The sequence below is a fragment of the Porites lutea genome, chromosome 9, assembly GCF_958299795.1.
Source record: "Porites lutea chromosome 9, jaPorLute2.1, whole genome shotgun sequence".
In the NCBI taxonomy this organism is placed as follows: Eukaryota; Metazoa; Cnidaria; class Anthozoa; order Scleractinia; family Poritidae; genus Porites; species Porites lutea.
This window is the reverse complement of record NC_133209.1, coordinates 18255996-18283463: the sequence shown is the minus strand read 5'-3', so window position 1 is coordinate 18283463 and position 27468 is coordinate 18255996. Positions and strand designations below refer to the sequence as shown.

Below are 27468 nucleotides of genomic sequence, written 5' to 3'. Positions count from 1 at the left end.
CATTTTTTATTAGTCCTTAATCCTTGGAGACAGCACTTAAAATGTCCTTGTAACTTCAGTTTATTGGTAACAGTGCTTTTAAACCAGCTTCCACCTGACTCATATCCAGACTCTCGACGTATGTATTTGTCCTCCTTTCTGCAAGAGAGTTTGAAGTGATGAAAAATACTGGAGAGTCATTCAGGCGTATGTTGTGGGACTTTTAAAAACAATATGCCCTTTGTTTTCAGCAAAACCCAAAAAATTGCTGCATCAGCGAAAATATGAGCATGGAATCGAGGCTACCCCGCAGAAACGGAAGCCCTCGTGTACCACGCATGTCATGCTTCACACTTGCTCTTGTCTCCGATGGATGCAGGTCTGCAGAACGAAACAGAGGAGCCGCAAGATGAGAATCAGCGCCGGCTGCGTTCCAGAACAACTCCCCCAGCTACAACCCTTTTTGCCATGTCTAATTCTTTAGACAGTGGCGTTGGAAGCTTCGAAGAATCGGACATCGGGGAGAAATATTGCAGTGATGAACAGTCGCAGCATGTATCAACTATCGCAGAACAATCTGAGAACCAACCGGACGGTGGAGCGAAGAGTTTCCGTTTTATCTACCTCGGCAGTGCGGTCTTGGACAAGCGCTACACATTGTCGATGCTTCCTTGGGTTATTGCCGAAGTTAAGAGGAGAAGGGAAAGGGCATCCATTGATTTAAACGTCGAGGCAATGATTGTAAAGGCCGTAGATTGTTCTTCAAGAACCACTTTGTTTCATCACAATGTGCAGACCATAACACGCTATACCCGCTCTACGGACAAAAAGTGCTTTTCGTACCTAACCCGAATCCCTGAAGAGGTTTCTTCGTGTTACTGTTACGTTTTCGAGGCGGTCGAAATTGCTGCGGTAAGTACAAGTTTGCGGTTGTTTATGTTAACTGTGAATTAATTTTCTTTGATCCAACCTTTCCATGCTCTTGCTGGTTTGCTTAGAAAATAATGTATTTGCGACAGACAATACGAGCTTACGGCTTTTGTAAATACAGTGCCTTTGTCCACTTATGTAATTTTTCCTCGCTATTGCGCGCATTGAAAACCAACGTCGGCTGTACTTTGTCTTTTTGCTTTGAAATGAGCAACTTTTTTAGCTCTTTACTTCAATTGGGTTTTAAATTCTCTAAACGCGATGCTTGTTATTGTGGAATCTTTGCAAGTTTAGATAAATCAGATTTGTTCAAGAAACATGATATGCCAATGATGGTTTCCTTCGTTGTTTGTTTCCAGTGAAAAACTTCGATTGTACAGAAACGTGAACAAAGAAAGTCTCACGTAGCACAAAACTTTACTGTACGTGTTCATGAGAAATTACCGCATCGAATTGTAGTTTCTGTCAAAACCCTTAACCTTTGTTGCCGCAAAGGTCTCGCGGGGGATCCATCTTGTTATTTAACCTTAAGCTTAAATTTCTCAATCATGTTCATTTTCGACCCATTGTCCAAACCGTGTTTACGTCCATAAATTTTTGGAAGCGAAAATCTTGGAGATCATGTAAATTTTTCCCGTAGAATTAACCTACTGTTTTAGCAAAATTTCTTTGGATTTCATAGACAATTATTTGCAGTTTAAATTGCCGGTGGGGATATATGATATGTCGTGATTTTTTTTATGTTTTATTGTTTGTTGTTCCCCTCTGACTAAAAAAATTTTCACAAAATGTACGTGATCACGTATATTTCGATTCCAATTCCTTTCGCTAAAGTTCAAGGTAATATTGTTTCTTGGTTATTGTTATGCAAAACAGGTCGAGTCACACAATATGTCTTCTTTGAGCCATTGTCACAGTGGAACTGCTCTTTTCTGTTTTGTATTTGTTCAACTTCAGCAGTATTTTTTTCTTTTAATTGAGGACAAAATATGATCGTCTTCCTCTTGTTTTCATATTTTTCATGATGGTACTTTTTATGTGTGATTGTAAGTAGCTAGGAGGATAAGTTATGCTAATTTTCTTAACACGGTTTGTGACAAGTGAAAAAGATAAATAACATGTGCTAATGAATCTTCCTTTTTTTTCTTATGGAGGGTGAAAAAAATAAGCTCTCATTTTGTCACTATTTATAACCTGCAATTGAATTTTCTTGGAAAATCACTGCATTTTCAATATCTGTCAATTTATGCATATGTGATGCCATTATTGTTTTTGTCAGTGAATTGTACCTGCAGCTACTGTAACTGGTTATTCTGTGTTAAAATAATTGGTATGGCATTATATTGTTATGTCTTGATTAGAATTAAATACCCACTGACCCAAAGATGTTTTTAGACTTAATTTTGTTGTAAGAAATTGATTTTTTAACTGTAAAATTAATGTAAATATTATGATGACATCAGAAGTTTGTTTTCCTGCTTTAAAAAAGATACTGATTGGGTTATCAAATTACCACAGCTCATCCTTGTGCATCTGTAGTTGTGTATAGTGGTCATAGTTATGTAAATTTCCTGCAGAACATGTTAGGACATTTTTTATAAGCTAGGTCTTTATCCTTCTTCTGATTGCCTTTATTGCCTTTTTGCGCCATGGCCTTGCTTTCACATCATCTCCTTGTTTGTGCCACTAGAGATGGAATTTACCTACCATTTGACAACAGTCAATTATTATGTATAATTTATTATTTCATGCTAAAAGATATTTGAACAAAATTGACATTATTTTATATCAACAGAACAATTTATTGCTTCCAATGTGAAAATTAAACAATAATACTGTTGTTTTCTTCTAAACGTGGACATGTGATGGAAATACGTGTGCTAGTTGGTGCAACCTTGACGTGCTTTGCTTCTAAACATTTGAAGTTTGAAGAGCGCTAGACTGATGTTAACATTCAGAGTAGGCCTAGGCAACCGTTTCCAGCTTGAAGTATCTGATCTGTTTTAGAAGATTTAAGAACCCTATCCTAGGCCAGACACTAAACACCTCTACCATATCCCACATTACCCAATTCAACCTGAAACTGTAATATTTGTTATTCTTGCATAAAATTCTCAAATGATGTACCCTGAAAAAAAACATGAAATTCCAGCTTGTCCTTTAGTCACAAGATTACCTGACTGTGGTAAATGACATTGCGAACTGAGCTATGAACTAGGAACATTCGAACTGCGAGTTTTGTGATAATTCGTGTAGTGTATATGAATTGAGATTTGTCCTTATATAAGAGCCTGCAATCCTTGTGGTTGTAGTTTTACCGTCATGTTGCATGGAATGAGATTTGGTGATTAAAGCCTGATTTTTCCGGAAAACGTCTTCCTTAGTTTACTACACTGACTAAGCTTACTCTTGCCCACGGGACAAATGGAAATGCTTGTCCATGCCTTTATTACATTTCATGTGGATTATCGCAAGGGGTGTCTATTTGGGCTGCCAAATTACCAGCTTGACTATTGTTATATCTGTGTATAGGCAACAGATTTTATTACTCTTGTTGTTCATGCATATATATACTTTTTTAATATAAATTGTCATACTATTCTGTAATGCAATGTGGCTAAATGTAAGTAAGGTAAAGTCAACCTCGAAACCATGTAATGTAATTCACTCTTTTCTTTTCCTTTTCCTTCTTTTGTAATGTTGTTGTGAATTAAGTAATGAATTGTACTTTTTATGAAGTTGTGAATAAGATTCATTTAAAAAAAAAACGTCAAACCAAGGCTGGTTAGCAGTTTTTCCAACTATGTTGGTGGTGGCCCGATGCCTTTAGCAGGGGCACCTCATGACTTGTGTATGCAGTTTCTTGCTTGCAGTTCTTCACAAAGTGTCTTCGCTATAGCCTTGTTGCTTGCTTGCCATTTTTGTGCTGTGTTTTTCCCAATCCTCCCTCCTCTTTATTTCTGGCGGTTATTTCTGGCGGTTATCCAGTTAAGCTAACTCGGCGGTGGTTAGGTAATATTACAGGGGTGTCCCTAAGATTTCAAGTTGCTGGGAGAGTACAACAAGTAGGCAGGGAATCAAACAGCTAGGGATTTCTTTTGGTGTTATTTTTCTTCTGTTTTCCTATGAAAGTGGCTGGGGGCCACATTCATAGTATCCGGGGGAAATCCCTGGCCCCTGGCTCCTAGTAATGATATTATTATTATTATTGCTATTGTTATTATTATTATTGTTGTTGTTGTTGTTATTATTATTATTATTATTATTATTAAATCTTGCCCATCACAGTGGCACATATGTGCCTGTAGATTCCATATTATATATATGGGAGTAGGCACAACTGGCTATAGTATTGTTGTGAGGTGGTGTGAGTAGTAGTACTTTGTGTATTTTGTATTTGTGATGTCGATTTGTGATTTTTCAGGTTAGTGGTTTTTTGCAAAGTATCCGCGATGCAGCTAAACAGGGAGCTGAGCAGTCCCGAAGTACCACAGAGTCATCCATGCCAAGAAATAACAGTAATCCCAACCTTCCTGCCGAGGGAAGTGAGAGTCAAGCTGTTGTTTTTCCTTTGTGGTATGTTGGTAGGGTGATAGTGTCACACAGACAAGCACCGCCCACTCTTGTAGATGAGTTAGTGGAAAGATTTAAAAAGAGAACAGGAATGGGTGATCTAGAAAAACAGCTGAGGACGAAGCAAGATGAAAGAAAAATTTCAGATGTAACAAACAATAAAGCATATGTGAGGGAACATTATATAGCCAAAAAGGCCAACAGTCTTGATAGTGTGGAACTGCTTGCAGGGAATAACAGTGGTGATGAAAAGCCGGAGGAAGTAAGTCCATTGAAACCCAAGCTCGTAAAAGTAAATAGCAACCCTGAAGGACGGCCAAGGTCCGCAAGCGATGGAGACAAAACTAAAGAGGTCTATTCTTCTTCCAAGACAAACAGTTCTACGCATAATCAACATCATTTAAAAACTCATTCAAGGAATTCAAGCTTTAGTAATGTTGGAGAAAACAGGAACGTTCTGTTCAAAATAAGCATTCAGTCATTGTCGTGTTTAAGTGTGTCCACAAAAGCCCAGCTGATGGAGAGACGGCTCCGAGAAGTGTCTTTTTGTCAACAGGTTTGTGGTTTTCCTTACTACAGTTCTAACTCTTTATTAGCCCTTATATCCACATACAAATTCTCTAGACTGATCTCGATACAGTACCTTGAGGAATAATAGTCAAAAGAATTTGGTAAAAGATAAAAGCATTTTCACTTTGCTGATCACTTTAGTAATTCTCATAACCTTCTCCCTTGATGATGTGTTGATATTTATAAGAGAAAATTGATATTGGTCATTCTTTGTCAAAATACAAAGAATGATAAACGTACCTGCACTTTCTACAAGGGCGTGCCCTAACGGTGCCCAGTGACACCTGACAAGTTATTTTTGTTATTGAGTGATGTTGTGGTTATCCTGTCAGCCAAGGTTCTTTTTATGGTATGGCCTTTAACATATACTAAGTCATTCACCTGGCTTATGGTCAGTCGCATATAGTTGGTTTGTTTACATCCCGAGAGGGGCATAAGCTAACCAAAGTCTATGCTACTGACGAGCCACATAAACAACTTTGTTAATATTAAAAGCCATGCCAGGCTGTACTAATCAGTGTGAAGCCTTAGCAAGCAGTCAAAGGCAAAGCTAGCCACCATGTTGCTCGTACCAGGTCACTTCAGGAAAAAATTGTTTGTGCCAGTCTCCCGCCTTTGGTGCTTTTTTTTGCCAGTAAACAGTCAATGCTTCTCACCTTTGTTTTTGATCTAAATTACTTTCTGTGGCGATTAAAAACTTTGACAAGACAAGGGGTAAGTTTCTTCTGGAAATCAAAATCAAAAATTGTTTGTGCCAGTCTCCTGCCTTTGGTGCTTTTGTTTGCTACTAAACAGTCAATGCTTCTCACCTTTGTTTTTGATCTAAATTACCTTCTGTGGAGATTAAAAACTTTGTCAAGACAAGGGGTAATTTTCGTCTGGAAATTAGACGGGAAACTTTTCCATTTAAAATGAAATTAATTCGTTGAGCGCTGGTTCAAAACATTGACAAGGCCCTCAGATATATAGAAAATTGCTCCTTTTAGAACAAGTACCTGGACAGAATTCCAAAAATAGTTACTTGCATAACAAAGTTCCTACAAGTATTTGACGATGATTTTTTTTTCACCATAGGGCACAAAGTCTCCAGATCATTTTGGCTTCATATGCAATGACGCAAGGAGTGGCCAGTACCATTGTTATGTTTTCAAAGGACAGTCAGAACAACTGGTGAGTTGATTGGGGAGTTGAAGCAGACTAGGTATGGGAAACCAAGAGCACTTGCCTTTCACAAAATGTTTTGACTAATGGGATACCATAATAATGATCTAATATATGATCGCGGAATCTATTTAATTTTAGGAGCTCAAGCGAGGGCGTTTAATAGATAGAGAGAGGCCTTCATTCTAATAACTATAACAAAATCCACAAAAACCAATATGCTTTTGGGGAAAATACCAATTTCAATTAAAAAGAGGAATATCCTGTCCATCCATTGATATGCCGAGGCTGTTTAGAGATCCATGTTTTTTTATCTCAACTTCAATGTCAGAATCCCAACTTTGAACTTTGATCAAGAAGCAATGGGCAAACTTTTCAATGTTGATCAAGAAAGAACCTGAATTAATTGAATGTTCACTATTTTGTAGTATTTTGGAGCAGTTGTTCTGTGGAACGTCTATTAGGCAGGGGCATTTATTAGAGAGGGGGGTCTAATACAAACGTAAAAGCATAAGGTATGTGTTTATTACACAAGAAGTGTTTATCTGTTAGATCATTTATAGTATATGTACATCCCTCTTATTAGCTGCAGAGCTTGAAGTCAGTACTGTTCCATCAATTTATGGCTGGTGCACTTCACTCTTGGGCCATAAATAATATATAGGTATATATAGGTATAGTAAGGATGAGCAAATCAACACTAATGAGATGTTTATTGAATGGTCTCCCTCTTTCTTTCTTTTTTTCACTATGAAACGTTTGATTTGGTATATTTCTTCCTTTTGCCTTATGCTAACAGTAACAAAAATGTCAAATCTGTATGAAATTAAAGGTTGATGATGTGATGCAGTCACTTCGGCAAGCATTTAACAGTGCATGGCAAGCCACAAGCCCAACATCAGTTTGTGATATGTGTCCCCTTCATCACCTGCACCAACTGTGTGTGCAGCTTGAAGGTAATGATGTATAAATATTGCAATAGCTCCCACTCCCCTTCATCTCCCCAGCATACCCCTGTAACGTTAGCTCTCACCTGCACCAACTGAAGGTTATGTATCAATACCCACCCTCCCCCCTCTCCCAACATCCATCTCATCATAGTTAGTAGAGGAGGCTGGTTAGGACAGCTGGCAAACACCAAAGATGAAAACAACAGTGCTGAAGCTTATTTTGGAAGCTTCCTGACCATGCGCAATCCTCTGTTTTTTGTTCACAAATTGTGACTGAATAAATTAATCTGATGTTTCTATTGGTCAGTAAGTTCAAAATGATAGGATTGCTATTGAACATCGTGCATAAGCTAACAAAAACATACAAAAAAAAATTCTATCGGGCTTCCTAGCCATTGCACTCTATTAACTATGATCTCGTGCATATACACGTAAGTATATCTCCCGGGCATAAGTTGTAGGTGAAAATGACACTCAGGTTAATATGATTTCAACCTAAAGTTTATTTTCAATTTGTTTTGCTTCCTAACCCTAATTATTCATGACCATGAATAATAATTAGAGGTTAAGAGACAAAGGAAACTGAAAGTCGTCTTAAGGTTGAAACCATTTTAACCTGAGTGAATTTCATTTTGATTCAAAACATATACGCCTTTTTGTTGTATAGTTACATGTAGCTCCATTCAAGAGGTCAGTAGGGCAAACATCCTGGGAAACTGCTGATGGTCTTCTTAGAAATCTGAAATTCTTTTCGCTTTTGTCTCTCAGGTTTGCCAAAGGGACTTGCTTGCCCAAATTGTTCAATTTTCACACTTCTTTTCTGTTTCATGGCAAATCATGGCATAAGACCCTTTTGCTTTTAACAGTAATTCAATCATATGTTGGATTACTTATAACCAGTTAGTCAGTGTCAATTAGCAAGTTCAGTTTCCTGTTATCTTTGGTTTAACTGTTATTATTGTTTGTGTAGGTCGCACAGTCAGACAGCAATATGATATCTTACAAAGACACAGAATTAACCTTTCTGATGAGGAGATGAGTGAATTCACAGAAATGTTCAAGGTAAACATTTTTGTTTATCCTAGAACAAAAATAACATAGGTTTTTAAATGAGCCCAAGATGCTCTAAGATTCATCTCATGATTGTTATGGAGTAAAAAGCAATTCTGTGGGCCTTATCATTCAGGAGTTGTTGAAAAGAGTAGAGAAAGTCTGAAGTTATGTTGATTCTTTTGTCAACAAGTACAAACCTTACTTTGAAAGAAAATCCAATCCAGTCCAGTGTAGGAAAACAGGATGTGGCCATTGGTGGCCATGTAATAACCCTTAAAGTCCAAAAAGTTATCGGCATTGCAGTTTTCTCCTAAGTAATAGTTGTGTATCAATACATTATCAAGAGAATTAAAGGTTATGACAATTAAGGAAATGATTGATCATTACTGGAAAATACTTTGATCTTTTATCAAATTCTCGCACTAATTCTTTTAACAAATGCATAAAGATCAGTCTGGAGAATTTGTATATTGGGACTTGAAGGGTGACAGGGTTAAACAGTAAATACATTAAGGTACAGATTAGCCTAACTGATACACTGTGCCACACCCTTATAGAAAGTGAAAAAGTTATTGAAATAATTATTGCTCAGGTATTTCCACGGGAAGGACCGAGCTATAAAATGGGAAGGGTTTTTTTTGTCTTCTGGCACAAATCACCCTCTGGTGCCTTCAATGCATGCGCAAGATATAAGTGTGTGTGTAAAATGGGTCAGTGTGCTGAACCAGAGTTCAGAGCACTTGGCTGCCTGAGACACGGTGAGCAAAGGCATCTGTATTCGGTGTATAAAACTCAGGGACCACAAGAATGAATTCTGTAATTTGTTATATATGAAAAGTTTATACCAAATGTACACGCTGTTCATCTTTAGACCTACAGTAAAAGATGGCAAGCAAACAGTTCTGTTCCATCAGAGACTTACTAACTAACTCTTGTGAGTGAACTTTATCAAGAAGCCCCCTCGAAGAAGTGAGCTACCATTGGAATTTGGACAGAGTGTTTCTTATCAACTCAAGAGTCTTGTCAAAGATACTAGGAATGTTTCCATATTTAAGCTTAGTTGCCTTGCAGAAGAAGAAATAGAAAGTGAATTGCTTCAATTATCTTTTGCGTAACTATATCCTTGTTCTTGATTTTACTGGTTTTATCTTCCTTTGTTTTTATGACCGCTACTAAACAATTACTGCCATCTAATATGTTTTGGTGACGCAAGCATCATTTCCAGATATTTATACATACAGACTGTGGTTGATATTTTGGTATACGTCGGTGGCCTTTGAAGATTGTGATTTCTTCAATGAAGTTTTCTCATTTGAATTTTTTTCTATGGGTGCCCAAGCTCACACAGTTTACATGTGTCTAGTTTGTCATAGTTTACCCTTTATCAATTGCCTATTATGGATGCCAATTTTCAAAAGTAGTTTCTTCAACTAAAGTCAACCTCACCAATGTTATGCTTTCATCATGATGACCATTTGACAATCATCATTTTTCTTCCTTTTTGTACAGGTTGAAAGTCCTTCATCAGGAATGAGCGAAGAAATTGAAGTAATCATGGCGATACTGAGAGGAATTTACGAAAAAAGACAACAGCAGCATACACACCTAGGACAGGTAAAACAACTGAATTTGAATCTTGAAGATTAAACATTCTATTGTATTCTATTATATTGCATTCAATTCCATTCCATCCTATTCTATCCCGTCCCATTCCATTCTATTCTATTGCGATTGTAGATATTGTTTGATTCCTATTCTGATCAGGGATATAGTTTATTATGTACCCCCACCCCAAAGACGGGTACATAAGTGAGATCCTTAACACTAGAAATACTCCATTTTGATTTTCCAGGGGCAACAGTCACAGAAGTACAAAGAGGGTCCAAACCTACTCCAAAAGGCCAAGAAGTCTTTGACAAGCTCATTCGAAAGCTTCATGAGTAAAAGGGTGAGAAATAAAGCAAACTTTTTCCATAATTACATGTACGTGTAACCAGGTTACTGTAGCTAACAGTATGTTGCGTAATTGACAATTCTTGTCAATCCCTTTTACCTGTGACATCAGAATGCATAATTAAGAATTTGTTCATGCTTAGCGTGCGTATATCGAGTTATGGATGCACGCGGGAAGTTTGGAGAGCACGAAAGATGCGTAAGAGTTGCACGAGGCGATAGCCGAGTGCAACTCTAGCTTCTTGAGTGTTCTCCAAACTTCCCAAGTGCATCCATAACTCGATATACGCACAGCTAAAAGCATGAGCAAATTCTTTTATAACATAGCTGACAAAAATGCGTGCTCTTTGATTAACTACAAAATTCTCGTAACGCGCTACACAATAACAAACGCTTCTATTGGCTGATTACGAACACACCACAATCATCTAGTTTGAATGAAAATATTCTTTCTGTAGCTTTTCTGTAAAACTGAGAAAGAAAATTTGCTTCTTTATTCGTTAACGATCAATGGAAACTAAGGAGAAACAAAGGTAAAAGAGTCGTAAAGTTCACCTAAAGTTAAAATACTAACATGTTCATAAGAAGTCGTGGAGTGTGGTTTGGATTTGCTGAAAAGATGTTTACGTTTTGCTCGGCGAAATCCAGAAAACATGTTTTTAGCGAAGACGACTGTCATCCTTCTTTAAACTCATATTCATTTACAAACATTGGCTGGTCATCACGGCTTCTTGAGAAGACCTGGCAGCAGTTGTTTTTGTGAGTAATAAATTTATGTCTTCTTGTGTAATTTGTGTTGTTATTGCGAGAGAAATCTTTCTGCTTCAGTCGGATTGTCCGGAGATAACAAAAGTGCATAACAAATTTCAAAACAACAATAAAAACGGAAATTTAACCTCTTAATGTTGTTGATGACCAGTTGGTGTCTGTTCTGTTCCCAGTGAATGTCTTTCGGCCAAAATTTGCTGCAGCTGGTCTTCCGACAAATTTGCGAAACGCGCAACATGCGAGTTTTTTTTAATTCGGCTCTATTTTTGCTGCTTGTTGGATCAGGACCTAAAAGGTCAATGCCGCTAGAAAAATTGGGTAGTTCTTCGCTGGTTTCTTCCATATTTTAAAGAGAAGGAAAACGGCACTGCAGCTTAAACAGGGGCGGATCTAGGGGCAGGGTGCAGGGGGTGCGCACCCCCCCCCTCCCGAGATGACTTGCGGTTTTCTAATACAACTGGTATTCTGCAAAAAAAAAACTATGTGGTTTATTGGTGTTGAAGTAGACAAGAGACGAGTGCACCCCCTCCTAAAAAAAATCCTGGATCCGCCCCTGTTAAAAGACGACAACTCTGCAGCCAGGTAAAAAAAAGTGCTTACGTCATCTTATTTACGCACGGGTGTGCGTAAATAAAGATTTTGTTCATAGCGGCTCAATAGGACTTATATAGAGCAAGCACGCGCGCTATGTTATAATTTGTTATTCTGCATACAGGTTTCCAATCTTTATAAGTGTTAAGTTGTGATGAGGAGAATTTTTTTAACAGTCAAGGCATTTTTTGCTTGGTTATGTTTTGGTTTTTACTTGTCATCTTTATGTCAGATTTAGCAGTGATATTATTAGGTCAAATTAGATGCTAGTGCTTTCATTAGGGCCTACTAACTCTAAAAACTGCTGAAAACAAGTGAGTGACACAAACCTAACTCAGGGGTTGACAATTTGACTTCTGAGGGGGGTATAGGTGATATGGTTTGGGTAAGAATTTTTTTTCCCTGACATATAATGGTGTAAGATTTTTTGTCCAGCATAATTTATATGCCATGAGAGGTATTTGTTTTCAGTGCAGGTTTTGCTCAGGTATCTCCTCACAAGATATTTTTTCCCCCCAAATCAGTCTGCAGGATATTTTTTACTGAAATCACCCATACCCCCCCCCCCCCCACCCCCTCAAAAGTCAAGTGGTCTGCCCCTAATGTGGCTTCTCTGGTTCCTTTACAATTTAGCCACTGGCCACAAGGGAGGAAATAAGTGCCATTCTTCTTCTTTTCAACTGCTGGTCTTTGTTCCTTTTCCTCTGGGAAAGGGAATGGTTGGGTCACCAGACAAAGTTTGCTTTGTGTTGAGTGAGCTCATTTGCTACTCATTTTGCTCATTTGCCACAGCTTAAGGTCGTGTTGAAACCTCACAAACATTCAAGACACTTATTGCAAACGTGATAGTTTGTACGAAATAAGCTCATCAGTATGTTACTGCAGCTGTTGCATTCGTGCTAAATTGCAACTAACAGTAACTCGCTTGTACCTGCGTTAACAATGTTTCAGGCTAGAGCCAGGTCAGTCTTTTCTGAAGAAGGATCTGGAATGGTGAGTTGTTATTGTAACACCCATAAGAATGAGCTCTTTGTGCTAATGAAAATGCTTTGCTCGAAACAGTGCTAATTTACCACAACAACAACAACTTTAATGTTAGGCTGATTTTTGTATGACCTTGAAATGAAAACACCTGAACAAAACAATTTTAAGACATCTTACAAGGAAAATAAAAGAGATTTGGAACATCAAAGAAAAGAGGTAACTAGAATGATTGAAATAAATAAATAAATATGTAAATAAAATAATAAAAGTTACAATACATCGGATCAACTTCACTTTTGAACACTCTCACACATGGATTTAGGCAACCAATGTAAAGGAGCGACCATTGTTAGATTGCAGGGCAAAAAACTAACCGTACAAAAAAATCCTCTGGGGGATAAAGAGGAGGTAGTCTGGTTAGGAACTAAGGCCCCAGAGCTTCAAGCTGCCTATTTTATGAAGTTTTTTTATCACAAGGACAACATGATAGCCATTGTGCATTAATTTATTATCCTTTGGCTCTGCTTCAGTATAATATGACAGAAATTAATTTCAGGCGAAATAATTTTGTCAATCACCTAGATGAGAGAAAATGCATTTTCATTAGTGGCACTCTTTTACAGGCCTGCTGCCTGTGATTAAACAAAAACCATCCAAGTTTCCATAAAGTACCTCCCAAACTTCCAAGATTTGTTGGTAACTTACAGTGGCAAGAAGTTCCTACTAGTGCTTTTACTGGAAAAAAACTGATTAGTTGGTCGCTTTAGAGAGAGAGGTGGCTGCATAAGGAAGTTGAGCAGCTTGTAGAAGGTTGAAAAAGAATTTTTTTCTCCAGGAAAAAAGTGAGCCCACTAGCCAGACATCTCCTTCCCTTCAACGACGCCAGAGAAGTGTCACCCTTGATACAGCACCACAGTCTAACTCTACCTCACCCAAGTCTCCTTTGAAAGATGCCTCAAGCAAGGGAGATCAAGTATTCACAAGTACACCACACAGACAATCAAAAGTGCCTCCCCTGCAAGGTGTAGAAACAAGTCCTCGTACAGGATACACAGGGTCCCCACCTGCCACACCCACCAGAAGTCCTAGTAATCAACATCAGAGACTAACCAGACATCACTCTTACGGATATAGACAGGTGGGTTTACCAATAATGATAATAATCAGGGTGCAAAGAAGGTCATTTTTACACCTTGCCATTTCGCCAAGCTGAAGCTAGCATTTGCTAGCCCAAACGTCATTTCAACTAGCCCCCAAAATTTTTTTGATGAGCATAATTGGTTTCACAGTTCTTCTGTAATTTGAATTCCTCAAAATACTTCACTTACCCGTCTGGCAAGTTATGAACACGATTCACTAGCCTGACAGCAAAATCCACTAGCCCCAGACTATCGGACACTACTTTCTTTGCACGCTGATAATAATAATTTGTTTCGTGTATAGTGCTATTTACAAATATAAATTAATAGCACTTTACACCAGCAACTTCACTCCCAGGGTTCTCTCCTACCCGCCCTCTCTCTGGCTCCGTAGGGAACAAGGTTGCTGGCTGTGTTGCTGCCTGAAAACCCTCTTGAAGATGGACACCTTTCGGACCGATTTTGTTTGACAATTTTACAGAGTGAAATTTAGAAATGTTGTTGAATTGTGCCTTCAGCCACCTTTGGCAGTGATAGGGTTATTCAAATTCTACCTTAGACTGGGCCTGAAGATAATCAGTGAACTTGAGATCCAGGTCTAGTTTCCCTGATAACTAATTTGCACTTTTTGCAGTGAAGACAGGATTTGAGCTACCTGGGCTGCTGAACAATTTGCTTGCATGTAGATGGAGTTTGCTACAGGTTTCTCTCTCCTCAGTCATGTAATTATCTGAAGACATTAAAACAAAACCCAGAGGGGACAACTTTCACATATTAATCAGATTAATTTTATAGAAATATGTTTGTTCCTTTTCAAACAGAACATCTGGATTGGTGTTTAACCTACAGTGCATGATTCCTGGGTGATGCACAAAATTCGTTGTCAAGTGTATTAGCACCATTTGAGTTCATTTATTCTCTCATATTTTGCAGACTATTTTTCACAGTGTTGTAACACCATCCAAAAAGGAAACTGTTATTGCAGGTTTGTTGTTAGCTTTCTCAAACTTATTAATATATTTTGGTAAAATAAATAGAAAACATGTAGTTTTAAAACTCCTAAACTGTGCATCCTTTTCTTTTTCCTTCTGAAATCATTTTGTTTGAGAAGTACAATTAAACATTTAAAGCGGTATCTTGAGCATCACAATATCAAACACCTCAAATTTTGTTGACGAAAAAAAAGTAAACAAGAGAAGACTAGGGAGGGAAATGGGGTGAGAACCCTTGCCCTCGCCGTAGTCTCCCCTAGTTTTCCCCATGTATGAGTTCCGCGCTTTACTATCTGAACTCCTGTAATCGTACTGGTTAATATAGTTAATATTTGAACAACACCAGATTCCAGAGAACTATTTCGTACAATTAGGGTCATTCAATTAACTGTTAACGCATGATCTTAGCCGAAAATGATGCTGAAAACTATTTACTGGACCGTTTTCATTTAGTGGGTGAGATGTTGCCATGTTAACCTAGTGCAATTTGAGAAGTAAAATGAAACATTTAACACAGAATCTTGAGCGTTACGATATCAAACACCTCAAATTTTGTCAAAAGTACTCTACTCTGAGTCATATTTTCAGCTATCTTCCTCGGTGTTTGATCTTGGGATTAAATACTGTCTCGTTTGATATAATATAAGTCTCTGATGGAGATGTGACAGTGAATTTTGAGCTTGGTGAATCAATGTGAATCTGCACTGGTGACCAAAAGGTCATAGGTTCCACTCCTGTTGTAGCCTGCGTGGCATGCGCAAAAATGGGAGGGGAGGGTGAGGGAGAAAAGCGCAAAAGCTGGGAAAAGGTAAGGGAGCCCTCTCTCCCCAATCCCCCTCCTTTTTTCCCTTACGCAGGCAATCCCATCCTGTTTTTCCCTTCCTCCCTATTCCCTACCCCTTTCGACAACTGCTACGCAGGTTACTCCTGTGGCAAGAGCTCAGATTTGTTTCTTTTTTGGCCGCTTGTGTCACTGATTGACTGAAAAGTTAATTTCTAATAAAAATTTCTATATGTAAGTCTATATCACTGGAAAAAAATCCCAAAACATGAATGCGTTATATTCATCTGTTGTGTTAATGGTATGTTTTATTTTTCTTTAAAACAGATCCAGAATTGGGTGTTATCCCCCAAAGTGCATCCTGGGCTCAGATGGTAGGACGCAGGAGATCAGCTAAGGAACTGAGGGCTTTATGGCGAAAAGCCATCATGGAGCAAATTCTTCTGATCAGAATGGAGCGAGAGAATAACAGTCTGCAAGGTATATTCCCATTCTTTTGATTTTCCCTTTGCATTGGTGTACTTGTCCTTTCAATGCAAAAGCCTGGTGGTCATTAGCCTGAGAGAGCAGCCAAAAAGGTTTGTAAGTTGGTCAAGTGTCAGAATTCATATGGCGGGTGGAGAAAAAACGGTGAAAGTTGACCACGCCCTTTAGGTTTTCCTACACCCCTTTTCCTTCCCTTTCCTTTTGTTAACATGATATCCTGCTATGCTAAAGCTCACCCTTGGATGGACCAGTGTCCCATTTGGAGATAGTGGGTGGGGGGGGGGGGGGGCATTAGGGAAAGTGTCAGATCCAGAAGGGGGAAGAGGGAGGTGAGGAGGCCCCCGAGAGAAAAAACTTTCCTAGGCCCTTCGCACCTTTCATAATCATCCAAGCCTCTTGTAGGAACTGGTGTAATAACTGGCGACTGGATGTTGGTCGGGCGTCAAAGCAACCTTTTCGTGCCTGGAGATACGCTTTTCAGTAGTCTTTCTGAAAGAATTTTCAGTCTCACGTAATTCCTTAAATTAGGCCCTGCCGAATGCTGGGGCTCATAAATACCTTTCTGTTGTTGGTACAAGTTACATCATTTTGTTTAGTAATGACACTTAGTTACTTTTGAGTGAAGTAGTTTTCTTTTTGTGTTTTAGTGAATCAAAATGAAATTGAATCGAACTTGTTGAAGCTCTCTTACGATGAAGTTCAACCTTGCCCTGAAGCGGCGGCGGCAACTTGGACCAAGATTCTAGAAAAATGTGACGAGCCAGTCGACAAAAAAATCCTGTTGGAAGCTGTCAAAGCTGGTAAGTCTTCAAATTATTTGAACTTGTAATGTAGCAGAAAATTTAGGGAAATTGACGAAGTTCAAAGGTTCAACCAAATCAAACGTCTTGAACACTACTTTTGTATGGTAGTAGTTTTTAAAGAATCTACAAAGTATTGATAACAATTTTGATATTGGTGACAAGATTTCATTGATTCAGTTATTGCTGCCAAAAAGGTCTTTGGATTTTTTTGCTTCTGAAGTGATTTACCAAAAAGCATGGTGGACTGTAAGTTATTTTGGATAAATTGGTAGCAATAAAGGAACAATTCACCAAGACCGTAATGCACTTTCTTTACCCCCAAATTTTGCATAACCAATGTTTCCCATTTCTCCTGGGTATAACAGTCTTCCAAAGGGAAATAGTAAATAAGGTCCATTAAGGTCTCGGTGAAAATGGTAAATAGGGATTCCGTAGAACTTTACATCAAACGGTGTATGAAGTAGACCTTATCTTAAAGGAGCTATGACATGCGGATATTCCTTTTTTAGGTCAATTCTAGCTGATTAGAAGATTAATCCGTGGGATTTGAGCCGATCAGAAACCGAGAAATATTTAAATGAATAACAACAATGATTATCTGTTGTATTATACTTTTTCCTTTCAAAGGGGTACCTAAGTCGAAGAGAGGCGAAATCTGGAGGTTTTTAGCCAAACAGCACAAGTTTCAATCACCACCAGGCGATCAACCATGGAATGAAAAGTCGTATGAAGAAATTAAAGAGGGTCTGTCAACTCATCAGCACTCCATCTTTATTGATCTAGGTAAGTTTTCAAGATTTTTGTTGCGTTATACCCAAAATTAGGGCGAGTATGTGATGTTGTTGTTGCTGTCGACATCGTCGTCGTTGTCGTTGTTGTTGATGGTGATGATGATGATGGTGATGATGACGTGACGACGAGCCGATGGTAGAGGCGGAGGCACGCGTAAACATAGATGAATAGAACACAGAGCAGATATTATTTTTCACTCTTACTTTGAAATATTTGGACGAATCGAAATCCTGTGGTTTTACCATTCAAATGAATCCTGTTTGGAGCTATTTATTTCTTAGGTTTCTACAAAAAATATTGGAATTTTTTTGGATCTTTGTTTTAGGCCGTTATTAATAATGATAATAATAATTGCCTCTTACATAGTATGCATTCTCAATTGCGCTTCACAGAAATTCTAAAGAAATAATTATTTAAGTACATACAATTAAAAATTAAGAACCTAGTCATGAAAAAACTTGAGAAAATAAAAATGATTTCTGTTTAATTTTAAAACGTGATAGACCCGTGGTTGTCCTTATTGGGAGTAAACGATGAAGAATTATGAGCAACAGCAAAGTTAACCACTGGGTGAATCAGTTTTGTACTCAGCCTCAAGGCTCAGCTGAAGGCTCAACTGTATTTGCAGGTCGTACGTTCCCCAGTCACCCGTACTTTGCTTCTCAACTCGGTCATGGCCAGCTATGTTTGTTCAACATCCTGAAGGCTTACTCAGTTTTAGATGAAGAGGTGGGGTACTGCCAGGGGCTCAGCTTCGTTGCTGGGATTCTGTTGATGCACATGAAGGAGAAGGAAGCGTTTGACACGTTCAGGTTCATATTGTATGATCTTAATGTACGGAGACAGTACAAACCCGACATGCGGGAATTACAGGTAAATAGTTACTTACGATTGTGTTCTCCTTTGTGAATCATTAAGAAGTGTCGATTTAACAGAATTCTGCGCGCGTTTTCTCTGGTCGCTACCTATGACTTAAAGGTAAAGACACGCCGCCGTTGTATAACAATAAACACTGCCCACAGTTTTGAAAACGCGTTGGGAATATTTGGCTGTTAATCTGCGCGTGTAATTGCATCGCAAACTGTTTATTGAAAGCCGTATACAAAAATGTGGGGAAAATAAGTGGAAAAATAATGTCGACTACTTAGAAAGTACGCTAACCAGTATTGTAATGTGGTGTGATGTAATGCAATGCAGTGCAATACAATTACACGGATCAGAGGACATTGATGCGTGTCATGCAATGACGCTATTTGCGGCAGCGGTCTCAGTACACCAATAAGCTTCATGTATCACTATGAGATGTGTGTTAAGTGAAGTGACGACAGACGTAGAGGTAGACTGCACCATTGGGAATCTTTCTTCACTCTTTTCGATCAGTAGTGTGTGTTCTTTTAGTATTTACGCACCCTCCGAGTTCACTGATGTAGAAATGATGCAGGAGACAAGGCCAGCGGATGATTTTGCCAGTACCCTGATTGGTGGTGTTCCGACCGGGGTAAACCTGCGTGTGGAAGCGGGCTTCCTTCTCAGCGGACGCATGTGAACGCTGTTGCTCCTTGTCATTAACTGCGTTAATACTACTTCATGAGAAATTTCTGCAATTTGATTGGCTTAGAGCAGTGGTATTTCAGCTTAATTTGAAATACTTACATGTGAAAATTACAAAACCTTTTTTGGTAGTAGTATAAACAAATAACAGCATGATTTGTACGTAATATTTGGCATAAATACCACTCGTGCTATTCCAAAATTGTCTCAAATTTCACTCGCCTAATGGCTGGAAATATCGCTCGTGGTATTTATGCCAAATATCACTGCAAATCATGCTATTACCTATACTAAAATCCCCTTCACCCGTTGTGGCTCAAAATTTTCGTTCGCTTCAGAAAACTTTAAACCGATTTAATTTTGTCGGTTTTGCTGAGGAGACAAAGAAAAGTTAAAACCACAGTATAGATAGATGTGCTCCCTTCTGACTGACTGTGTTGTAATATGCCATTAACAAAGAGTGATTACGTATTTTTCACAGACGCAGTTCTACATGCTGTCAAGGCTGTTATGTGATTACTACAAGCCCGTGCATGAGTTCCTGTTGGAGTATGACATCACGCCAACACTTTACGCAGCTCCGTGGTTCCTCACGCTCTTTGCTTCTCACTTCCCAATAGGCTTTGTGGCGCGAGTGATGGGTTAGTTATTTTTTTCTTTTGACGCACCGCGTTGTGTCCAGGTTACTCCGCTCTTATTGCCGTTATCCTTTACCTAAACTGCAAAATTTATCTTCATGATAGAAGGCTAGAGTTATGTTACCGGTGTTTCATAAGTAGGTTGAGTATGATCGTCCGGGTGAACGTAGTCCTGAGTAGGACTGTTAATGTCATTGGTGCGTTTCGATTCGTCTATTGTCACAGTTAAGCAGTCGTTTATTGTTAGTCAAATTGTCGGTTGTCCAGTTTTTCTCTCGTAGTTAGTTTTGCTTGAGTCCGTCAATAAGTCGTTTGTACGGTTCCGGTAACTGTTGACTACGATTCAGTGCGCACCAATGTACCAGTGATACTACGAGTCTTCACAGCCAATAAAATCGCGGCTTAACTGACAGACGACCAATAACATCGCGACTTAACTGACCAATCAGATCAATAACCAGAGTTTAATACCATCAACTGACGTGATAAAACTCACTTTAACTCTGAAGATGACTACGACACACGTTGTTGAAAAGTCAGTCACTGTCAACAAAAGTCCTACTCAGGGTTACGTTCACCAGGACGATCATACTCAGCCTACTTACGAAATGACTCCCGGGTTCAAACCTTTCACAGTTGTACCAGTGTTTGCTCACTTGTTTTTGTCCCCTTTCTCAGATATGATGTTCCTTCAAGGAATGGAGGTCGTGTTTAAGGTAGGATAATTAGCAAGTTATTGGATGAGGCCGAAACCAATAATTTATTGTTTTAATATTCTTTCCAAAAAATAGTACTTCATACTTAAAAAACGGGCTTAGTGACCTCGATCGATAGTAAGTTTAAGTTCCCGTCTTCATATGACTCTTGCTCAGCAAATTCAGGATGTTAACCCTTTACTGAAGCGGCGGAACATTTCCCCCTTTTTGCGACGAAGAAATAGTCGAACTACTGCCTAAAAATATAGCAAGAACAGCAAAGACATAACTCGACGGATGACAACTGCTTTGATGAATATCTGCTAGACTGAACATTTATTGACCCTTTAAACCCTAAGATCAAAATTTGAATTCTCATTTGTTGCCCCTATTTATTTCCTACAGAAGTAGTGGGGAGAAGTTGATAAAATATCAAGCAAATTCATCATGTGTGATCGTGTTCGTAATTCTCATGACCACTCTGTTTTACAAAGCACTGATATTACAAGGAGAAGTTTGATGCTGATCACTCTTAGGGCTTCAAGGGTTAAGGTAACCATTCTTTTTCAATGTAACTGTTATTAGGTGATTCTGTTTCTCCTTGGATCATGTCAAGACGAGTTATTGTCCAGTGATGGATTGGAAGGCGCTGTAGAAGTCATAAAAATCTCAGTGCCTCCTTTTGCCGAGCAGAACATTGAGAGACTGGTCAGTGAAGTGTTGTCCCTTGATGTAAGCAAAGATCTTCAATCTTACGAGGTGAGTGACAGGGAATAACATGAGCGACCCTACGCAATCACGACGGTGACAGCAGCAAAAATAGCTCTCTTGAGAAAGCACTTGTTTTCAGTTTTTGTCATGTCTGTTAAGCGCTTGGGATTTTATCGGCTTGCTATGTTATGAAATGTAACCTGTTTTATCAACGAAAATAAAGCGTGATTTCGCGCAAGGAAGAAAGATTTTCAACACACAAGGTGACGCTTATTTATCTGACGCAACAAGTTACGCCTCACCATCATGTCGGCTTATAGCACGACGATGACTAACGTTGAATGATGCGTGACTACTTGCGTTTTTCGACACAACAGGTCACGCTTATTTTACTGACGCAATAGGTCACACTTTATCTTCATGTTATGACCACAATTTCCCCTTTTTTGCAAAGTTTCTTTTGACTAGAAGAAAATAAATTGACAAAATGACAAGCAACGACTGAAGTGTAATAGACTCTCCTTGTTTGCGGACTCAGTAATACAGTATTTTGTATCTAGCGTTCAGAGTTATCCATATGGCCTTTCTTACTTACCGACATTACGCAAACGACAGGACTGCATGGTGTTTCGGTTTCTATAGAAACCGTAAACACAAAGTCATCACTTATGAAAGTGATTCGTTTTCTTTCAAAAATCTTATCAAATTTATTGCGAATCTTCTTGGAGTTGAGGTGTCATAAGTCATGTTTCCGTATTGTTGAAGTGTAAGTATTCTCAACTCTGTGACATACTCGAGAACATGAAATTGCGTCACGCTTTGGAAAAGGAAAAGAAAGAGTAGATTAGCCGCCACAGGCATGTAGACCTACTATGTCATCATCAGGCTATTTCTCCTGTCGGTTTTTCTAATGGTTTGGGCATACGTTTCTTCAAGTTCTCTTTTTGGCAATTTTTCCTCTAACGTTTTCTTTATGTTGCGGATATTGCGTTACTTCAGGGTTCGAGTACAGCTGGTGTTACTTGTACGTTTTTCTGACGTTGTGTATTGCGTTACTTTAAGGTCGAGTACCGTGTACTTAAAGAAGAGGATTTGAGCGTGACGTCGTTTGAAGAGATTGAGAGTGAGAGAGTAGATTCACTGGAAGCTGAGATCGCCGTGAAAACGAAACAAATTCAGAGCCTGAATGAACAGCTGTCTTGTGCCAGGAACACCATTCACGGTCTGGAAAGCACTATCAACACCATGCAGATCAACCAGTCCGAGTTAAAAGATCTGATAAGATCTCTGAAAGCCGAGAATGAAAGTTTGAAAAAGAACTTTGAAAAACTCAAAAGCAAGGTGCTTGAAAATGGGGACGTGGCCACTGTCAATGACTTAGCTGAAGCCGCAGGTGACGAAGAAGAAAGAATAACCGTCCCAACTACTCCTACCGAGAATAAGTCGACGAGCCCCGAGATAAACGCGAGTTCTACCGAAGAGAACACGGACAGTTACGAGCACATCGGCAGTGGAAATGATCTTACCGATGATGAGGCCGACTCAGATGAGTTTACGGAGGGGAAGCCTAGTCCGTGTAGTGCCAGTCTTCCTCTCACTGACGAGTGTGATGATGTGGTCGTCAGTAGATGAGTTCATTAAATATTTTTGTCTTTTGTCTATACGAAGGGAACTTACGTTAAAAAAATTGATTTTCAATACACCGGGTGAAATATAATGATAAAATGAGTCTATTTTGTTAAAAGAGTAATTTAAAATTCGCATGAGAGAATGGAGGTCGTCGTTGCAGTTTAGATTTCTTTACTGTCGTGCTTAACAAACGCAGATTTTTCTTGTCTATACTTGAGAGATTTAATAAGAGTTTCCTGAAAAGTTGGGAGTTGGGTGTGTCGTCACGTACCAGAGATCGTAGCAAACGTCACAGGTGTTCACAAACTTTGAAACAACATTGGTTTTCACGGCGCAAGACTGGGTGCGTATCGTGGGACGAGGTTCTTAAAATCATGCAGGCCTACGTGGGAACTGAATAGTCATTACACGAGGCAATTTCACCAGCAGATTTTTTTAAAATTTCTCTTGGTATACAGAGTGCGAGTATTCTCTGTCGTTGCGTACTTTCTCTTTAGAGGACAGAAAGGCACGGATCCCTTCACTTTATTACTTTCACGATGATAAAGTTATCAGAAGCAAGGTCGTGATTTAACAGGTGAGAGGAATGAAGAACATCTGCTTGCAATGTAATCTCTAGGCAAATGAACAAAAAATCTAAATTGTACTTGCAACACGCCTCTTCAAATCAGTCATTCTACCCACTTGGTATACCTCTGTCTTTGATAGATGTGTATGTCACGTTAAAGTTCTTACTTGAGGAATGAGTAAAGTTGCGAAAGAAAACATAGTTTGCAAATAGCAGGAAAGTACACGTTTTCAGAACAATTTCAAAGTTCTGAGCTGCGGTATAGTGTTGTCTGTGGGTGAAAGGTTTTGTCAGTCTTGTATTACAAGTAACTAGAAATTGCCTCCTGTAATTAAACGGTACCTTCAGTGTGTGTGCACAAGTTCACGATGAGAGAAGAATACCTGTGGTCCTGTTATCGTCAGCTTGGGATCTTTGTGGACAGTAAAACCATTTCGCTTCTGGATAAATTTCATAACCAAAGTACTGGATCGTCTGACTAAAGTTAAGACTAAACTTAAGTGAATATTTTTGTGGTTCATATGGAGGCAAAATACGCGTAAGGGACTTTTGATAAAGTTAAGCGATAATTTCTAGTTTAATACTGATTCTCAGTTTGTTCGCCCAGAAGCACATAGTCAATAGCCCGAATGGGCTATTGACTCAGAGGCCATGAGGGCGAGAGGAATAATTGTTTTAGTCAAATCCAACTAGTTGGTAAAAAATATCGAGACAACAACTTTAGCTAGCAAAACGCGATTCAGCCGCCATTGTTTTGGTTTTCAAAGCCGGCTCTTTTTGCTACTAGTGGGCTCTAAGATATAGCCTAGTACTAGCTCAACCAATCAGAACACAGCACTGATAATAGACCACCAGTTGGATTTACTAAAAGCATGTAACCCATATAGCATGTGGGGTTTTATGCTTCTGGTTCACCTATCTCAGTCAACTGTTCCAGTTATGGTTTAAATTAAGTGGGATTAGGGGAAAGCAGTTTTTAGTTTGTAGAAATTGTTTCTTCGGATCTTCGTTTAATAAGATAAACGCCTGTTATACAGGCAGAAAATAAAACGTTAATTAAAGTAGAGAGAATATCGTTAAATAATGAATTAATTTTGTTATAAGGAATGCGAATTTACAGAGTATAATTTTCATTATTTGTAAAAAGATTCAGTATATTGTTTTGCTTTAAGCTGGAAAGCTTTTATGATTTGCAGCGAGTCGACCAACAGAAACGGTCGGCACTGTGTGCAAAGGATTGATTACTTGGTTATAAGCAGTTTGCGTACGTAACTGGATGTGTAGGCTATCTTTTTCTCTCGTCGTTAATTACATTGATAGAGTGTTATTGTCATAATTAAAGCATTGCAAGGAAGGGTATATGTTAACCCAAAGTGGTCGAAGCCTGACTCTTAAGCCTGTTCACAGACCCTCTATTACGAGTGGCATAGTCACTCTTGGTGTGAACGGGCCGGACTGTCAAGACTTTTCTTAACAGCCATCCAAAACCTTCAAGTATGGTTCACTTGAATTTTCACAAAAGACACTTCTGTATAGAGAATAGCAAGATGAACACCAGGCGGAAGTAGCGCTTTTTGAGCCATACGTCAGAATTTCAATCATAGTCCCTAGATGTTTGTCAAGAATTTTGTTCATTCCCATCTAAAAATCTCAAGTTCGAATTTCATCAGTGGTTCACTTGAACTTTCACAAAAGACACTTCTGTATAGCAATATGAACGCCGGGCGAAAGCTGCGCTTTTCGAGCCATACGTCAGAATTCCAATCACAGTCACTAGATGCTTCGTCAGAGAGGTTACAATTTTTCACAATTTAGTCCGTGAAAATGATTAGAGGTTTTAAAAGATACAACGTACATCCCTAGGCATAATTTTATTTTTCGAAATAATCTATTGCAGACTTGAACCTGAGGCCGTTATCTTTAATGTGAATGTACATTGGGAGCTAAAAAATAAGAGTAAAGTTTATTGAACAAGCTAATAAGGATAGTTCATTGACCTAGTTTTATTTTATGAATTGTCTTAAATATTTGAAAGTGATACAATTTCTGGATTTCTTTTGCTTTAAAGTGGTATGTACATTTTGAATAGTCCAATACTGCAATAAAAGTCGTGAATTTTGGTGGTTCAATTTTGTTTCAATTTTTATTATCTAAGTAGAAGATGAGAGATGTGCGGGCGATACTTGCATTTCAGACTGCCTTACATTTTGTTAGAGCCAGCATCGTTTCAGAGGCTGTCGTTAAAAGTACATGAGGAGAAGGCTATTTCCGTGCTATGTCGAGTTTTACAACCAAATCAGGAAGCGTTTGCCCCACGTAATGTAGTGAACATAAGAACAAGTTTGAGACACTGTGCAAGACGAGGCGAATGAATTGAAACAAGAATTAGGCAAGGCATCACGAGAAGGAGAGACGATTTCATCAGTAAAGGTCCTTAATATTTTAGGTCGGTAACTAGTGCCATATTCTGTTGGAATCTTTTGTTATTAATAAGGAATGGGCACATCACTCCGGTCGAAGTGACAGACGACGTGATGCGGCGAAGGATTCAGTATTAATTTGGCACAGCGCCACCCAAAGATGTGGGGAGGGTTGGGTGGGTCGCAAATTCTGACCCTCCTTCGGTAACTTGCAAAGGACGCTTTCTTGATTTCGACTTTTAACACGTTTAAGTAATGATCCGGGTAAAATTTTGTTATGCGGCAACGGTGCTTTTCCCACATAGGAATGTTCTCATTTTTACACAGAGAATGCATTTACCTACATGAAGGCCGTTTACGCAATAAAATGCATTTACACTCCACTTTGAAAGGGTGTTTTTTTGTGTTAAAAGATTTTGACCAATCACAAGAGTTGAAAACAATAGCCAAGAAAAGTTTACAATTTTACATGTTCCCCACATAGGATTTCGTTGTTATTCAAACTGAGACAAGATTTTGTTATATTGAAGATGGTTGAAAAGTAAGGATGAATATATGTACCGCCTTATGAAGTTTTGTTAACTTTTGCTGTTTAAGCCAATTACAAGTAAGTACAGACAATAGAAAAGTTAGCACCTTTTTTGCATTCCAACATGTTCGTTGCCGTTGTTGATATCGTTCTTATCTGGACCGTTTCTTAAACTTTAACCGACCATTAGAAAGGTGGGAGAGATCTCGAATCACTGATAGGCGGCATTCGAAGTGCGAATTATTGCATAATAATCGGATTCCAACAGAATATGAATATTTAAATGACTTTGAATAGTAAGGGCCTGGTCAAAAAGTATGGGGGCGGGGGAGGTGGGCCAGAGCATTTGGAAATGTGGTTGATTAAAAAACAAATGGTCCACCCCCTCCCTTTGGCACTAAAATGACTGACCCACCCCTAAAGTAAGCCGGGTTGGAAAATGCACGACCCACCGCCTAGTATTGAAACAGAGATGTTTGATTTCTTCTTAATTATCCAATAAAACCTTGTTCTGTGCTTGACAAAATTTGTTGATACATTGCCACAACCAATATCAAAATCGCAGAAATCACATCTTTCATTGAAAGGACAACTGTGAAAAACCGAACATTTCTTGTTTCGATGGACGTTATGAGTCTTGACAGGAGGTCTTGACACGAATATACCGCAAAACGAGGGTATATTGACATTGTCTGTCACAAAGCATATAAAAATTGCTACAAAGACAACCTATTCCTACACATTACTTGCCAGAAATGCTTAGATTAATCCTCAAAGAAAATTTCTTCCACTTCAATGGAAAGCACTAGCTACAAAACCATGGAACTGCAATGGGCACAAAGACAGCAGTTTCGATTCCTTTGCCAACATTTTCATTGCATATATTGGAACAACAACTCTCTGCAAAACCGTCTTTAGACCAACAGTTTGGAAATGCTTCATAGACGATATCTTTTTTCTATGGGACATAAGTAAACCAGACATCGATGCCTTCGTTGAACAAGCAAACTCGCATCACCCAACTATTAAATTCATGGCCGAAACATCTGACACTGAGACTGCGTTTTCTGTAGACATGGTTATATACAAAGGCACAAGATTCAAGGAAAAATCTATCCTTGATGCAAAGACACATTTTAAACAAACGGAAACCTTCCTTGACACACATTTCACCTCGTGTCACCCTCCAAGTGTTAAAAAAGGATTTGTCAGAAAGGAGACG

The 27468-nt window shown here is 38.8% G+C and overlaps 1 protein-coding gene across 2 annotated transcripts; it reads left to right on the top strand.

Moving 5' to 3' along the window:
- Nucleotides 1–324: 324 nt before the first annotated feature.
- On the top strand, nt 325–25426 carry LOC140947867 (TBC1 domain family member 1-like). Of its 2 annotated transcripts, XM_073397077.1 has the most exons (18): nt 325–891; nt 4334–5038; nt 6127–6222; nt 7046–7169; nt 8134–8225; nt 9726–9830; nt 10069–10164; nt 12480–12521; nt 13348–13650; nt 14585–14636; nt 15752–15904; nt 16558–16710; nt 17341–17496; nt 18134–18378; nt 19538–19697; nt 20373–20410; nt 20975–21148; nt 22163–25426. In XM_073397077.1, the coding sequence occupies exons 1-18, from the start codon at nt 349–351 to the stop codon at nt 22730–22732; spliced, it is 3807 nt and encodes a 1268-aa protein (XP_073253178.1). In that variant the 5' UTR covers nt 325–348; the 3' UTR covers nt 22733–25426. The 2 variants fall into 2 exon arrangements, with proteins under 2 accessions (XP_073253178.1, XP_073253179.1); XM_073397078.1 differs by lacking the exon at nt 12480–12521 and having other exon boundaries at nt 326–891.
- Nucleotides 25427–27468: the final 2042 nt, after the last annotated feature.

Excerpts from the sequence above, each read along its gene's own strand:
- LOC140947867 (XM_073397077.1), top strand. The coding sequence starts at position 349 with ATGGATGCAGGTCTGCAGAACGAAACAGAGGAGCCGCAAGATGAGAAT. Across the intron at positions 6,223-7,045 it reads AAGGACAGTCAGAACAACTG|GTTGATGATGTGATGCAGTC; the intron begins GTGAGTTGATTG and ends ATGAAATTAAAG. Across the intron at positions 15,905-16,557 it reads AGAGAATAACAGTCTGCAAG|TGAATCAAAATGAAATTGAA; the intron begins GTATATTCCCAT and ends TTTGTGTTTTAG.